Here is an 18,023-nt window from a genome sequence, read left to right on the forward strand (position 1 = left end):
TCTCAACTGTTGTAATTACAACCAGTCTTTCAGGAGACAAAAATAGCATCTCTTTTGCTTTGCTCCCTGTCAGATCATATACTCTTTCTTGACTGTCTTTTGAAAATATTTTTATGGTGGAAACTGTAGCTCTTCAAAAGACATTTATCAACATCTCACCTTTTTTCTAATATTCCTGAATGTTGCCTGTTCCCAGAGAAGTGCTGCACTATCATGAAGCATAAAGTTTAGGTAAAACTTAATTTTATACAGAGAGCTGGTTTTTTATACCATATGCCTTTTCATTTCACACCTTATTTGGCCAGTGACTCCAGAACATTGTCTTTTGGACAAAGACCCAATTTCAGTTCCCAGTGAAATAAATGTCATGCCTCTCACCAGCTCTCATTTTTAATGCACGTGTCAGGGTGCATGGCGGCTGTTCAGTCCATGATTATCGGGAAGTGTTGCCAGATGGGTGCCTGCCCTAGTGAGGCTGCTCAGCAGGGTGCCAAACAGGGATGAGGTGCCTGCCAAGAAAAGGGATCGCCCCATCCCTCCAAAATCTCTCCCAGCAGCTCTGCTGCTCATCCGCAGTGCAGGTCCTGGGCTGTGACCCACACCATATTGCTCCATCACCATCCATTAGGTTTTTTTCTGTTCAGTTAGCTTGTCATCCACAGTTCTTTTCATATTCCGGTCAGATTACCTGCACTGCACTCAGCCTGCCCCTTCAAATGCCTCTGAATGTATTTATTATGACAGTCAGAAGCTTGATAGCATTTAATAATATTTCTTATGAGCAGATTCTGTTTACAGATCCCACAGCCCTGCCTGCAATGTAAGGTCATCCTCTTGCTTTATTGTCATTTTAGCAACACTGCACTGAGGCATGAAAGGAAAAAGCTCAACTTGACTGAGATAGCAAATTCTGTATTGTGGTGTAAATAAAATCCTGTGCATACTCAATGTACCTCTCCTCCAAATGTCAAAATCCAGTGACTGTCAGGACTTGATACATAGGAGACGTTTTGACAGCTTATTAAGTACTTCAGAAAAAAAAAACCAACCCACCTATTTCCAAACAATTTATGCTCTAGAAAATCATGGCATTTTCAGCCCTCGTCATTAAATCAGAGAAAAACTGGTCTGTAAGGAACCTCAGGTGGTCACCAAGTCCAACCTCTGCCCTGAGGGTGTCTTATGTACCTTCCTCCTGTCTCGCAGATTTGTCTAATATCTCCTTAAAGACGTGCCACAACAGAATTTTCATATTCTTCCCAAACAGCCCACTCCAGTGCTTCACTCTCCTCATCATTAGAAATGGCTAAAGTGCTGCAGTTTAAGCCTGTTGTTATTACTTCTGTCAGTGTATATGGAGACTGGATTGTCTTCATCTTCACCAAGCAGAACCTGCAGTCACACGTGCCCTGGTCTCAGGTACAGCGTCTGTGCTAGTGGTTCACTGTGGCAGATCCGGGTGTATCAATGCAGAGAAAAAGGTGATAATCTCAATTGAATCCCCGCTTCTCAGAAATTAGAAAGTATAAAGATGTATTAGACTATCTATCCTCTCCCTCTGCCTATTGAAGATTGTTTCTAACATCGGTGTTTTACTAGGCTTAAGTTTTCTAAGTATAAAGTTTCACCACTTTTAGGGAGAAACTGTTCTGTAGTCCATCATCAGAAAGTTTTCCACATATTCAATGTATTTTGACCAACTTTTCCTTGCACTTCTCTTCTAAAGATATTTGACACAGTGAATGGATTTCCTAAAGTGATTGGTACTGGGACAATAATAGAAGTAGAAGAAAATCCACAATGTTCAAAAACCTGCATCTTTGTTGTGGAGCTAGCTGCTGATTTGGAGAGCCTGGTAACACACGCTCTCCAGTGGGTTACATTGCACTGACAGAAAGAGTAGATTCGCTGACATACCCCAAAAATTGCATTCATTGATCCCTCAGTTTTCCTTATAAAATAATCCACTCAATTGCTTAATCATGTTTGTTTTCTGAATTCCCTCCAGTCAGTAGCAAAATGGTAGTGACAGGAAAGATACTGGACTGGGAATAGCATTTCTGTCCACATTGGTGTGTATTTGTCCATGTGTATGTGTATGAAAAGAGAAAAGGAGGGGCCTCTGCCTTTTTTTCCACCTCTAAATTTAGTGATTAGAAAATAGCAACAGATGCCGAGTAAAAGATAATGGAAGTGTCAAACACGAGAACGCGTGGGATCACAAGTGGAGTGATTTACTAAGAAGAAGAGAGGTTGAACATAAATTAAGCAGCACACACCTACCTGCAAAGATGATACGGAGAAGGGTTAGTGAAGGTGGCGTAAGCACTGACACACAATTAAATATTCTTTATTCTTGGTCTCAGCCAGATTTATCCCTCCTTACTGATCTAGCCTGACTTTTCTCTGTTCTCGCAGTCTTTCTAATTTCTTGTTGCTATTTAATGGGAACGGCTGCCTGTGGGGTATTCTCCAAAGAAATCTGAGCACTCTTACTGGAGTAAGTGCTCAGCTCAGTTATAAATTGGCCTCCAACTGGTATTCCGACTGTTGCTTAGAAAAATGATGACTTATGTAGCTGTAATCTTCAGGAACTGGAGGTACATATGCCTGGGAGCAACATGCCTAGGAGCAATCTCCCTGTGTGTACTTGCCTGTGTAATCCAGCCCTTTTATATTTTTTCTAGCCTGCCACTACTGTAGTTTTTAAGGAGCAGCCAGTGAATAATGCAGCTGCAGCGTTGCTGTTCTATTTCTATATTTACTGCTATTTTTAAAGACATTGGGTTAAAGAGGGCAGAGTGAACTGCAGTCAGCTCTCAGTTGCCCAGGATAGCAGCTGGAGGACAATAACCTGGATGCAAGACTGATGGTAACAGGGAGCAGCAGGAGAGGGCTGCTCCACTGGGACCCAAGGGGTGACAGCAGCCTCACAACGAGGAGTGCAGTCCAGGGCAGTCCCAGGGCATGAACAGCAAGTCTGGTGGCAACAACCAAGGTTGGTCCACAGCCCCGTGGATCCCAGAAAGTCCGTAGTGGTGAGTCAGGTCCAAAATCAAGCCAGGAAGTCATGTCAGTAAGGTGAGGTGGGATGGGCAAGACACAAGGCAGGACACAGGCAAACCAACAGCATAGCCCTGGCAAGGACCACGGGCTGTGGGAGTTTATTGAACCTACTTGTCCTGCAGACACACGTCCCACCGATGTGATCCCAGATGAGATCATGAACGACCAGGATGAACTTGCTGTTTACTTTGCTCTGTGACTATCAAAGCACTTTAGTTTGGTCCAAAATTCTCTAGCTTGCCCTTCTTATGACTATTCAAGCAGCATTTGCTAGCAGTAGGCTGCAGAAGATAATGTTTTTCCTGTAAGGCTTATACTACCAATTCTGATTAATTTTGACCATTAGGAATAAAATGTCAGTCTCTGCTGTGTAATTAAATTTTACTTTATAAATCTTTTTCCATTCTTTGGTGCTACTTCCACTTGCAGTATCAATTGAATTGAGTATTCTCTTTTACTTCCATTACATCGTGTTTCTAACGTGCTGAAGGCAAAGAGGCTTCCCATTAAATGCGGTAGAAGCTGACCTGAGCCCCCATATGTGTTTTTTGCTAAGGACTGTTATATTGTTTCAGTCACATTAAAAATAGCAGACATGAACCAGAGTAAAAAGTTAGAATATGAATTCAGTCCCCTAGTTTAGAGAGATTTGAATTGAAACTTTGCTTTAGGCAGGCCCTCAAAAATAAAAAAAAAAGAGTATTTCTACTCTGATCTGATCTGATTCCTAATAACATTTTAGCATTTCTAGGAACATTTAGCATCCAGAATGGTTTATAGTGTGGCCTCGGCCGTATAAACAAAATGACTCTTCAGTAACACTCCAACAAACACATTGCAATTTGCCCAAAACAAAAATGTTTTATTGTCTCAGTGCCAGACAATTATTGGACACCCACTAATATTAAAAATAATTTGCTTAGAGTGATAAGTCCTAGCTAAAATATGCTTCCATTATGCATTTATTTATAAGCTTCTGGAAAATGTGTAAGGAGCACATGCAGAGATGGGTCACAATGTTCTAGCTTGGCTTTTACCTGTCAGAAAAATATTTTACCTGCACAATTGGAAAGCCTGAAATATGACTTCCTGCAGAAATATAATTTACACATGATGTTGGGACAATTCTGTAAATGTTGAAAAACATTAGCTGATTTTTTAAATATGAATTTGCTCTCTCTTAAATTAATATTTCTCCACCTCAAAAATCCCAAAATGAACAGCTCTTCCTTTCTTCATGGTCAAGAGCACCAACCTGCCACTGTTGTCTAAAAGAGATGTGATGAATCAATCATTGACTGTAAAGGGAGGCTGGGGTCACCACCACTGCCCCAGGCACCTACAGGGTAAATGTTTAAAGCTAGATGCAGTGAATCCCATTTCTCTGAGCCTTAACTGGGTGCCCCTTCTGAAAAACATAGCAGCCATTTCAAGGCACAGTGAGACAGGGTTACGGCCCTTCAGTGCTTCACGAGGCTATGGCGTGACAAGGATTTGCAGTTCTTATCTGCTCTATCTTGATCAGACATAGTAATCTAAGCTTTTAAAATCACAGGGCCTTATTTAAACTGTGCAGTTTAAAAGCCTAACTTAAACATCTCAGCAATTTCTTTTGGACTAATCTTTGTGCTAGTAGTTGCAGTGAATAAACTAGGCACTTGTGGAAGATATTCTGAATATAATCCTCTGGTACCGCTTTCCCAAGTGCAAGATATAAATACTTGGGATAGGTTAGGTTAGGTTAGGTTAGGTTAGGTTAGGTTAGGTTAGGTTAGGCAAAGCTACCTAGAAATGCATAGGGGTAAGCCCTCTGCTGAGCCCAGCATATAGCTCCTGCAGCGTCAATAAGAATTACGCTTCTGCTGTGGAGATAGTGCAGGCTCCTGAACTTCTTTGCTTGTATACCTACAGGTGGAAAAATTACAGACAAGAAAACTCCTTCTGCTCAGAACTGAGCTTTTTATAGAAAATTATTCTGCATGTCATCTGCAAGAGTTGTGAATCAGTATTTTACTGTACACTCCCCCGTATCAGAATGATTGAAATTTGCTTTGCTGTTACCAGAGAATAAGAAAGATTTTTCATGTGTGCAACTTAAAATAAGCTTTGGAAATCATTCATGTCGTAAAATTTCTGGTTTTACATCTCCATTACTAATTGACAGAAAATCTTTTACAAAACCATTGTTTCTGCAATATTGGAATTTAGTTGTTACTCTTTAGCAATCATTCAAGAATACTTCCTCTGTGATAAAATGGAAATTACTGACAAGGATAAAAAAGTAATGTGAAATCATGTGGCAAGAATTGCTCACCAACTCGTTCTTGTAGATAGATCTTTATAAGAAGTCAAAAAAAGCTGGTGGGAATTATTAAAAGCAAATTGCTGAGCAGAGCTATTTTCTGCACAAGGACTTTTTATTGGCATAGGGCATTAGTAGGTGTGAAGATACTCTCCAGAGCTTTGGTGTGAAACTGCCCAGTGCAGGGAGGAGGAATAAATTGCTCTTCTCCATCTGGCTTTGTTGCTGTCTTGCTTCTGGTTTTCTTTCTGTTGGATTTAAGTTCTGGCAAAGGCTGCAAGACCTCAGAAATGGGGGTAGCATTGGGTGTCATGGAAGAATCAGATTTCAGCATCATTCCTGCCAGTGCAGCCTGTATCTTGGAGGAGACGTCTTCTCCCCATGCCAGAGGAAAAGCTGAGTCTCATTTGTCCAGCTACCCTTGCTCTTTCATGCATTTTCGCATCCTCCAGTCCTGTCTTCACGTTTCACGATGGCTAGAGCTGGTGCCAGGCAGTGCACGCGGGCTGCACATCTGTTTTGACCTGAGCCCATATTATTGGGCTGCCCTGACCATTCCCCTTGAGCTGAACACGTTTCGCTCAGCGTTTCTGCAAGGTACGTTAGAAATACTGCTGTCATCAGCATCTAGTTGGCTCATGGGCTGAAGTAATCAAATGAAATTCAGATGATAAAACAGCACATAGGCAGGAAAATTTAACTGTACAGTGTCTCGTTGCTCCAGGATATCTTGAGGCACTCCACAAAGACATGCAATAATTTAATAGTAATGCCTGTTGGGCCCAGGTCACAGTCGAAAGTAAAGAAAAACAAGTGAGTCTTCAGTTTTAATTTATGCCACGGTAGCACTGTTGACTCTAGCAGGGAACTGGCATGTCTTAAGGAACTTGGTTTTTTAAAGAGGTGAAACAGTTCTAGAAATTGTGAAAAATACTGTCAGGTCAAATTTGAGGCTTTTACTCAGCTAAAGTGAAGAAATATGTTTTTGTAGCTTACTTTTAAATATCCAGTAGAAGTTTTGCTTTCAAATTAAAAAAAATACTAAAGTAAAAAATCTTTGGGTCTGTTTTCCACTTAAAAAAAAAAAAAAAAAAACCAAAACAGAAAAGCCATTTTGCATTTTATTGAGAAGTACAAATTCTAAATATCTGCAACTTGTAAGCATAATGGAATAGAGTAGCAAATGTGAGAAATAAAGGCTTTGGGGTTGAACTTGATCCAGATGGTGAAAAACATTTCTGCCTATTGGCAGCTTGTCAATCAAAGAAAATACTGATGGAGTCATTTCTTCAGTTAATGAGCAATTTAAATACATGTATTTCATAGATTTTCTAGTTTCTTCAGCCTGATAATTGTGTGGAGTTTATTTATAAGTTAATATTGTTTCTTAGGTGGCCACAATGTTAGGGACTATAGTATCAGTGTTTTCTATTCACAACAAGTGTGTGCCATCCCTGCTTAGGTAAAAGAAATGTTTAAGAGAGTCACTGACTTAAAGATATGTAGTGTAATGTTTAAATTGGTCACAGATTAAATATAACACGGTGAAAATTTGCTAGTACAGGTAGAATACCAAAGTTTACAGCTGAGAGTTGATTGCTTTTCTTCTAAGCTGTTCCAGCAGAAATTTGTGCTGAGTTTAACTTCATGTGTGTGCTATTTTTGTAATTTGTTGTCTAATGCCCTGAATTAAATGGTACGAAATTTGCACGTATGTGTAGTTAATGTCACACTTACTTGACTTTTTTCTAAAAAAAGTAGTTGAACAGAAAATTGTATAATATTGGCAATAGATATTGTCAAAGAATTAGAAACAGAACAAAGTTTTCTTCTAGTAAGGTTTCACACAAAGCTCCAGAAGAGTGGAGTTAAGCATTAACACTCATCAAGGTGATACAGTCTCTGTATTTCACATATTTATTTCTGGCTCACTCAAATTCAAGCAGTTCAGTTATGATTGACTTAGTGACTCACTGGCCATGTTTGGGAGGTTATAGGGACACAGGAACTGCCAACCCGGGTCAAAGCCAAAGTCCATCTAATTTGACATCCCGTCTGTGAGACTGGTAGTGTGAGATGCATTACTGGAAGATGTAGGAACTTCACCTCCTACACAAACCTCACACCAGTCTCTTAGAGATTGACTTTGTTTTTGTTTGCCCATGCCTTTATTTTTTATAATTTTAGCTGTAAGGCCTAAATAAATCAATGTTTTAAATGAAAACCATGAGCCTGGTATGATTCACTGTCTCCTGAGCCAGATCTTTGCCATAATTCAGCCTGCTACACCAGTCACCTGTGAGTGCAAACACTCTTCCTTTAACTCAAAAGGGCAGTTCAAAAGAGGTCTGCTCCGATTATCTTTCAGTGAATAGTTTGAAGGCATGTAGGTATTGTAAATCTTTCTCCACTACTACTTCACAAAATAAGACTAATAAAGGTCTTTACGCAACTTACTCTTTTTATGCAATGGTCCATTTTATGAAGTAGTTTACACTTGCACAAGTCAAGTGCACAGCACTTGATTGCACAAATAAAAGATTCCACAAAAAATAGTGATAAAGGAGCAAGTTGGGGTTTTTTAACAGCACAGATATCTAACACCTTCTGCAGCTTTATTTATTAGTGAGATTAATTCAAAAGATTGCATAAAGGAGACCAAAATCCTCAATTTCATTTGCAAATCTAAAGAAGCACCAGCAGTCAGCTGGGAATCAGAGTTAAGAAAAAGACATGAGGAATGAAGATCAAGCTGATAAAGGTCCTACAGTGCACACTGTAGGAAAATCTATGGGTCTGGGCTGGTGATTAGACAGTCCCAAAACTTGCACAAAGGATGCTGAGACCGGTTCACATGTGCAAAGATTTACTAGTGGGATCAGTAGCTGATGGCATACATCAGCTCTAACAGGGAAAGTTACTTTTTGGAAAAAAGATTTAACAAGAACAGAGGAGGGTTTGGGACATTGCCAAACATCAAATACAACTTGTAACTCCAGAGACAGCCTTGAGAAAGGAGAGGAAGACTTTCACGCTGCCCATATGCCTGTAGTGATCCCAGCTAGGTCAAAGCCTGCGCTGGACCCCAGCACAACTCTGAGATGTTGGACCTGTGAGCATCTCATCACAGAAACACAGACATTAGAGCTGGGAGAGGCTTATTGTTTAGCTCTTTTCCCTTCACCGCCCCCTTCTCTCCCTGCACTGCAGTGTTATTCCCCATAGTACTTAACAGATTTGTTTTAAATGTGAAAAATGATCTAGGCTTTTCCACTTCCCTTGGGGCAGGTTATTCTACATCCAAATTGATTTCACTGTCAAGGAGCTTTGCCCTTTCTTATTTTCATACTATTAATTTCAGTGTTGCTGCTTGAACAAATCCTTCCCACCCTCTTTGTGTACAACCTTCAGATACTTGTAAATGACCTTGGCTGTCACGTACACAAGGATTTTACATTGGTGTTTCAATCCTGCCAGCAATGATGCAATGTAAATTAGCACAGATGAGTACTCCCTTTTTAATGTGATTCGTACCTTGCACCAAGTTAAATACATGTTTGCAGAATTGGAAATACTGCCTTTACATGCTTTCTTGAAAGTCTGTTAATCTTTCTGTTCCCCTGGTAGTTTGTGTTGTTTTTAACTGTTGTTTTGTTAGGAATTAAAATTGAGTTGCTGGCTGACAAGTGGCACTAAGTCAGTCTTAAAAAAAGATTAGTAAAATTTCATATTTATGAATACTAAACAACACTACCCTTGTCTGTAGAAGCTAGAGAGAATGGAGTTTTTAATCAGGCTTGTACTTTTTCATTTTGGATTTCCAAGATCCAAATCTCCCTGCAGCTTCATGGGAAAACTAAGCAAGCAGAGTTATCTTCATCTGAGCTTCTTCTCACCCTAAGTTTGTTCTCACTTATCAAAACAGATCATGGTGCAAAAATTCAATAAGGAATGACTGTAGCCCAGGCTTATTTTTTTTCCCAAATACTTGCAGTATCTAAGAAAATTTAAGGTTGAACTTAACAGAATGGGACATCCTTTCCCCTGCATCTCATAAAAAGACATAGAGAAGTTGGCAAGTGTTGCTTGCCAGCATATAACTGTGTGGTCAGACTGCGAATGACAGATACATGTCTTAAGAAATATACTGAGTGGTCACTATACAATCAGGCTTACAGTTGCCACTAACAACTTCTTCATTTATCTTCTGCATGTCTGCACAGACGTCATTAGGAGATGTCTATGTGTGTGAACCCAGTCCGTGGCCAAGTTTGTGGTTACACCAGGAAGGCAAGAATGGCTCAGTAGCATTGGCTTTCTTCTAGACTTCGTCAAGTCACTTAACCTCAGTATACTTCATTATCTTAATAAAAGAAACTACCATGGCCTCAGTGATAGTATTCACCAGGTCCTAGTGTTGACCTAGTCCCCGCAAAGTGCCTGTAAGGAGGGCACTGCTACGGTCGCAGTATTGCAGATGGGACAATGAGGCAGAAGATCCCAAAGTGCGGTTTGACCCCTGTTCCCCAGTCCATGCTGCCATGCTAACTGCAAAACCACTTTTCACATAAAGCAAATGTACTAACACAGGATCGTCTTCAAAAGTTTGTCTTGGAGACTTCATATTCATCATGCATTTCAAATTGCTAAGTGAAGAAGCCCACTATAAAAGCAGAGAGGTGATACATGTGCTTGAAAGGAGAAATGACACTGAGTATCTGTTACAGTCCAAAACTTTTCTTTCTGGTATCAGTGCAACTTTTCAGTATGATGAGAGAGATTTAACATGTAGAGATTTAACAGCGTTTGAGTGCCCAAACCTTTATTAAAGTCAGTGTTCAAACAGAGTAAAAGAATGTCCCTAATACAAAAAGTGTGAATTAAATATAGAGAAAAGGATTGCAGGGACATAATGTTGCTGATAAATTTTGTAGGTTTTTGTAGAATGCTGTATAAGTGAGGGCTTTTCATTTAAGTTAGGCCAAAACCAGATATTAAAGAAGAATCAAAAATACCATGGCTGATGAGAAGCAGCAAAATGAACGAACACATTCATATACACTGCTAGACCAATTTCAGAACAAGACTGATCCAGATAATCACATAACATAAAAACTAGGCTAAAGCTTAGCTCAAAGCTGCCTAAAAATAGGTGGTAAATGAAATTCATCTGCACCCTGTATAAAAGAATTTCACAGCCAGTGCTCTGTAACAGCTTTTTCTCAGGTGATCCCCAAACACTGGTTCCCAGCTCATGACTGAGGATTAGCATTGGTTGAATGAAATAGCAAAATAAAGTATTCTCAATGTATTTGGGAGTTTAATGGCTTTTAGAAGATATAGTTGCTTTTAGAGCTTTTAGAGCATCAAAAGAAATCTTTCCTCAACATATTAGGCTCTTCTGCAAAGCATAAAGAGGACAACCTCTATCAAGAGCACATCTGCACTAAACAGTATGGGCTGGATCAGCTACATTGTGAAAAAAAGTTGGGAAGAAGCTCAAAGTAAACAATGACATGATGTAGTTGCCTATTGCAGTATGGTACAACTATGAAATTACTGATACACTATTCTTTGTGATGTTTACCACTATAAAGCAAATTTTGAAATTGGATTGTTTATTCAATGTTACATGAAAATTGCCTTTAAAAAAAACACTATCCTATTAGCTGATGAGTAATATATATATGGCTGCTGCACCTAGAGAAAAGCATTTAGAATACAAAAATGATGTTGACACAAAAAAATACCGAAGGGAGTTCTGAAGAAGAAGAAACATGCAGTGTCTTAATGTCTGTCACAACCAGGGAAGGTTGATATGTATAAGCCAGACTTACATAACTGGGGACATCTGGGGATATTTGGTCAAGCAAGAGTGCACATCACAATTTTTTTCCTTGGCTTCTTCAAAACACAGTCTATGCCTAAGTAATATCAAACAAGAATTCAAGCCAGGACATCGATGAAAGCTTTTCTCCCCTTTTTTTCTGAGAAAAGACACTTTTTCATCACAGTTCAAATGTTGTGAAGAATGACATCACTGTTCAGTTGTCAAACAGTACTTGAAGATTTCATTTGCTTTTTAGTCTTAGGCACTTGTCTATATAAAGTGCCTACTAATGCCAATTCCTAGGTTAGTGGTCGTCTGTGTGAACTGATGGCAGTGAGGTATAAAAGTAATCTATTGTACAGGTTTTTCACTGTGACTGAAATGCCCGAGGTATTTGCCATTACAGGATTTTACAATACTCATAGGAAAGAAATTGCAACTTATACAGGAATCCATTTTCAGGCACTTTTTCACTGACTTTCAGAAACTCTGCCTGCATAAATACTGTTGAATCAAGCCTAAGCTTGATATCACAATTTTAATTGGAGTTGCATGCAACTTTTGCATTGGGCTGAGAGATGTAGGCAAATACCTCTCGTTTATCCTACGGCTATTTCACAGCTCTCTAGCAGCATAGGGAGCCCCCGTGAAAACTGGCTCCAGAATATTTGACAAGTCTCAAAGTTTCCATTTTATAGAAATAGTCTATCAAAAACATACATTCGAATTTTGCAGTTTAACCTTACCACCGTTCTTCACACGCATGATCCTTTCTTAAAAAAGAAAACATGTGTTCAGTGTTGGTCTCTACTCCATCAACAGCACAAAATCTGGAATTAACACAGTGTGTCCAATAAAAACATGGCTTTATTCTGTATGAGTCTCCCTTTCCTCTCTTTGCCAACCCCGTTATCTCTATACATTGGAGATACATATCTTGGTATCTGTAAGAAGCATTTTGCTGGGTATCTGCAGGATTTCATATCCTTAAGGTGGAGACCATCAGCCTGAGTTTAATCACATTTATACTGGATACAAAACCAAAATCAAGGCTCCTGTCTTTGGCTTCTTGTGAAGCAACATGCACTTAATGTACAAGAAAATAAATACTTAGTAAGCCCATTCAGTTAATACCAAGGACTAATTATTTCTATAAGTTTGCACGTTCAGACCCATTTTAGTGTTTAATAATATTCTTTGTTATTTTAAATAGAAACCCTCTGACTACACTATGATAGTATATATGGTCATTAATATGAATATACACATCGATTAATCTATAGAAATATTAACACATGCATAAACATATTTGCTTATGGATATCAATAAACTAGGAGTCACCTTTATTTTAGGAACAAGGCTTTTTACTGATGTAAATGCAGTGACACAGTTGGACATAATAGTCACCTGCTATGAATTGCCAGATTTTGATTGTCCTAATTGAAGTGGAACAATATCTGATTAAAAAGGCAACCCAGTACTTGAAATTGCAGAAGGAGAAAAAGGTTATATAACACTATAGTATACCTGTCTAATTTGGAATATACTGTTAGACATAAGCTTGAAAAAAATATATGTTTTTCTGGTGAAAATGGATTTTCTGAAGATTTTGCTCTAGACTGTTGGGGGAAAAATGGAAAAAGAATACTTATAAGTGTTATTTATCGTATAATCTCTGTGAAACACAGCATATTTATTTATCAATTTGATAACATTCTCTTTAATTCCAAAGTGAAATGGCATTTGGTAACAAAGTGATTGTCATTTTAAAACCCCTTTGTTTTTTGAGGTGCTATTGTGTATATATATTTTTTTTCCCCTTTTAAAGTGTCATGCCTATAGTATTACTATGTCAAATTCAGATGAATCGTGACAAACAACATTTTCACAATGGGAAATGTTAACATGCTACATTCCTTTCTTTGGAAAAATAAAACAAATTATCACAGAAAACACATTTTAATTTAATTATATCCTTTAGGTCATTAAAGTGATGTAATGTGCATGTCAGTCCTCTTTTCATCCACAGATTACTTTAATCCTTCATGTGCATTTTTTTTTTTCCTCTGGCTTTCTTTCATATTTGCTTTGTTTTGAAATTGCATGCTGTCTGGATTATTTGTGCATGACCTCCACATTAATTTCACATTGAATGTTTACATACTCTGAGAGATTTTCATGAATCATTTATTCTACATGTGCATTTTTTTTTCCTTTGTTTTCAGTTACTGAACTTTAAATATGCTTGAAATGTAAAAGTGGCATGAAACTTTCGTGACACAAGTAGACAACTATTTTAATAGAGATTTTCAGTACCTAACTTCACATCTTTTGGAAATACATATTCTAAACCACATTTTATGCTGCGCTTCCAAAATGTAACAAAATTAATTATGTTCTGAAACTCTAAATATATTCCATTTCAGAATTGGAGCCAAATACCAGTTATATTTCATTCAAGCAATGACAAACACATGATGATGGTCCTTTAAATGAGTTAAGAAGGTCTCTGCTTTCTTGGAGGTGATCACTTGCAAAGTCGTGTGTCTGGGCATTGCATATGTTCACTATAGGAAACAGTATAGGACATTGTCTGATGGACGACACAGATCACTTCGGATAAGCACTATCTGCAGCTCAACGTAGGTGCCCTCTGGAAATGCCACCTTCTCTGAATTGACTGTATAGGGACTCTAATTCCTCATTTAGCATCTGAAATAAATGTCCCAAGTAGGCATATCCTGCTTTTACATAGTACAGTGCTATGAGCCCTTATGACTGTCTATAAAGTCAAAGGTTTTATCGTGTTAAAAAACCCAATTTCTTCCATATTAATTCCCCATTTGAAGAATTAAAGCAATGTATGTTACTCAATATGCAATGAAATACTGCTTATCAGCAGAACTCCATCTCTAAATCACGTAAAACTAAAAGCATATCCAGAGGAACCTAATGAGTAAATATACATGTATAAAATAAAACAAAGTATTTTTTTAAATTATGCAAAGAAAAAGCATTAAAACACACTTAAGAAGTTGTCAATTAAGAGGCCAAATAAAATACTATGAAATCAGCAGCAGTTACCAGAAAAAAATACTTGATTTTAATTGGCACAGGGCTGAAATCACGTACCTATTACAAGCAAATCAAAGGCTTCTGCTTTCCTCTTTACAGCCTATTCTTTTTCAGCCAGTTAATTAATTCTGTGCACAGTCTCCTATGATTAAAGATGAGTGGCTTGATCTCAAAGCATGCTGAGCCATCTGTAGCCCTTCATCGGAACAAGCCAAACACAATAGTTTCCAAATAAGGAGCTGAAGGTTGTGATTTGAGACCTCTGTAATCAAATCGATCCAGTCTCCGGGGCTTTGCCTTCAACCTGCAGACCTCACCGCAACCACCTCTGATTCTTTGCAGCCGCTTGGTTTGGACTGATTTGAGTCACTACAGTTCTCTCCACTTTTACAAACTAGTTGTTTTGTCAGCATGAGTGTGACAACAATTAGACGTCCCTGTTTTTGCCCCATGCCTTTTCTCCTTCACAGTCATTCAATGACAAGCGTAAAAAGAACTTCATCTTTTCACGAAAATTCCCATTCTACAAGAGCAAGGAGCAGAGTGAGCAGGAAACAAGTGATCCAGAACGTAAGTAACCTCTTGGAGACGATGTCACATGCAGCAGCACAAAAAATGGGTGACACGCATGATACCAGCATCCCACACATCTAGGCAAATATCTGTCGTAGGCAGGCAGGAGAGGTATTACTACTGTGACCAATGTGTGACTGCAGTTTGGATCCAGCTGGTCCTTCCATCCCTGGAAACATCATCTTCAGAAGAATAAAACAGTGACCTTAACTTTTGGAAGAGCAAATGTGGCTCCTCAAAGTTGTTGCGGCACCTGTCATAAATCCAAATTTGTCTCTGATTAAATATTCCCAGATCAGAACTGGCTCAAAATAATGCAAATGTGATTTCTTTCACAATACTAAACTAAATTATTACTTTTTAAAAGGTCTGCTCTAATCTCTCTTTTGCCTTTGACATTCTCCAAGCTGATTGCCATGGGCAGCTTCACTGAAAGTTTAACAATTAAATGAAGCAACTGTGCTAACAGCTTAAAGAAGTAAATCAGATCTTGGAATGTGTACCTCCCTGGGCATTTACTGCTTGCTTAAATTGTATAGAGAACCAGCATTATTAAAAATATATGCTAGTTCCAAGCCCAAATATTCACTTTTTTTCTTAATAATTCTCTCCTAAATTCATCCAGTGAGGATCGTTTCTGGGACTTTATTTATCTGGTTGTTCCTTCTTCCTCACAGCTCCAAAAGCCGTATATCATGGTCACTGCCTCTTTCATTGCTGTATTCGCATAGAATATGGGTCTAAAGTTGTTTCAGAAAGAAAAAGCAGGGATCCAGATTGCTCAATCAACATGGTCAGTCATGGTAGTATCCATTTCAACTCCACTGACTTCTTCCTTCCTCTTCTGCGGCTGTTCTTCCTTTCTCATTGCTCTCTCTGGGGACTTCCGTGCAGGACATCCCCGGATTAGGTGACGACGGTTATGGAACAAAGACTCTGAGTAAGTTCCCAGGAATGGTCACTGTAAATCTTTTTTTGTTTTGTTTTGTTTTGGCTTCTGTTCCTTCTCTGAGGACCCTCCACTCCTAGCATGCACAAGATAGAGTTTTCTTTGTTACCCAGCTGTGAATGCATTAAAAATGTTTCAATCGTTTTGTTCTGCATGACAATATTGAATAACATACAGTGTATCAAGCAGACACTTTCACTTCTTTTGTAATAACACCTTTTGTTTCTGACAGTATGTTATTGTTCCCATCATGGCAGTTCTGTAGAGTAGCATACCCAGAACTCGTTTTGCTGCCTAGACTGTTCTTTTCAGCAACAATCCCTCCCTCTCCATCTTAAGGGGAAGTTAAACATTTTAACTTGATCACATCCTGAGGAGATCAATAGAAAATTATTTTATGCTGTTGCTTCTGCATTTTCAGCTTTTTGCATGGGAGTGTTTGTTACTTTGCTGGATTTTAGATTAGTATTTGTTATTAATGGAAGAAGTCGTTTGCAGGCTAGAGAAGACCATGCCTTCCCCAAAGCTAATTTTGGATCCATTTCACCATTAGCAACCTATTCTCTGTCATGCAACCTTAATCAATGTCTTTCTCTGATGCAGCAATCCTGTCTCAAGATTTGGCATTGCAGAATGTGTAACGTGTCAGATAATTGTTGAGAAAAAATTTTGCTTCCTTGAAAGTTAGACCAGAAAAAATTGTATAGAGTGAAATATTTGCAGCTGATTTCTATATAAATAGCTACATTATATTCTGTATCCAGATCTAAATAATTTAAAGAAAATGCCACTTGCATGTGTTTGGCTGCTTCTTCCTCAGTTCTTATCCTTTTTCTTAAGCACCAAGTAATTGGAGCAAAATGTGTGTGAATGTTAACACTGCATCGCCTACTGTTTTGTATGTGCTTTTTAATTGCAGGAATGCACATCCATGCACACAATTTTAGAGATTATTCCGTTTCTGACTGATTTGTTGAAGGGATTTTTAATGGTTTACATTCAAGCCATACAGTAGCTCACAATTTAAAGATGAAAGCTTCATCTCTTGTACAAAGAACAGTTCTGCAAGACTAGTTTTGTCAGTGATAGACAGCAAATATTACTGCCACCTGAATTTTTACCATTCTGCTACTTTAAGTGTCGTAGCAGCTCATTAGCAGCAAATGCAGATCTTTCCCTGCCTAAAGAGAAGTAGAATACTTCTGACCTGATAACCCTCCTGAATATCTGTGTCATTACACAAATCTCCATAACATCCAACCATTTGAAAGGAGATAACTGAATTCTGCAAATTGCTAAGGGAAAAATAGCACAGAGGTATTATATAGGCTCTGGTTTCTCTGTTAATATTGGACCTAGCTTTCAATTACTGACACACCTCTAGACATTCCCACCCATCCAAATTTCACTAATATTCAATTCAGATATGCTTTTTAATGACAGTTCTTACTATGAAGGATATTTATTCTTGTTTAATAAAGTTCTTCAGGGTCCTGTGTAGCATATTAGTTTGAGACAACCCTTGTTAACTTGCTATGAAATGTCCGAAAGTCAATATACTGTTTTCTTCAAAATGTAAGTTTAATTTTTTAAAGCTTCTTTCTAAGCCCAAGATCAAAGTTTTCCCTTACTATTTTTATCAGATATCATCCCCTCTCATTTCTGCTGCTCCAGTAACCCCATCAGTCCCACTCTATGAACCCTAAGCCATTAGATTGGTACGTGGGGGAAATGCAGCACCTTGCAGAGAAGAGGTGGTCTTGGCACTGTTTCCGTAATCATCCTTCATGACATCCATGCATGGTCTACTCTGGGTTCATCCCAAGGGATTCTTGGCTTTTATGAGTTCCTTCTTTCACTGGGAATGTTTAGAGGCAGCTGCAGGTGAGTGTTGTGGGTCACCCACAGCCTAATCTGCCCACTGGATTAATGACAAATATTGGACCAATTTTGGTTCTTGGTGTTCATCAGGAGGTGACTTATTTGTACTCATTGTCCATTTAACCACTGTGTCTTTCTCATTAACCCAGGGTGGCTCCTCACTGTATAGCCATTATACCATTGGCTTCTAAATGTCCTGGACCAACTGAAAAGTTTCAACTGTCAAATGATATTTCAGGTGCAAAGTAACCAGCATTTCTACCAGAGATACTATTAAAACTACCATTTAATGTGATTCTGCAAACCTCCTGGAGACCATATAGCATGGTCTGACTGATCATAAACAG

The 18,023-nt window shown here is 38.5% G+C and overlaps 1 protein-coding gene across 8 annotated transcripts in view; it reads left to right on the plus strand.

Annotated features, from left to right (window-relative positions):
- Window positions 1-18,023, plus strand: part of DLG2 (discs large MAGUK scaffold protein 2) — a 1,037,179-nt gene that overhangs the window by 999,038 nt on the left and 20,118 nt on the right. For 5 of the 8 annotated variants that reach the window (XM_050914880.1, XM_050914903.1, XM_050914872.1 and 2 more), the window contains one exon: window positions 15,741-15,786. In XM_050914880.1, coding sequence (XP_050770837.1) covers window positions 15,741-15,786 — 46 coding nt within the window. Of the gene's footprint in view, window positions 1-14,743; window positions 14,844-15,740; window positions 15,787-18,023 lie in introns of all 8 variants that reach the window. The other 3 variants (XM_050914840.1, XM_050914866.1, XM_050914888.1) reach the window with 1 other exon arrangement.

The sequence above is a fragment of the Gymnogyps californianus genome, chromosome 1 (assembly GCF_018139145.2).
Source record: "Gymnogyps californianus isolate 813 chromosome 1, ASM1813914v2, whole genome shotgun sequence".
Classification (NCBI taxonomy): Eukaryota; Metazoa; Chordata; class Aves; order Accipitriformes; family Cathartidae; genus Gymnogyps; species Gymnogyps californianus.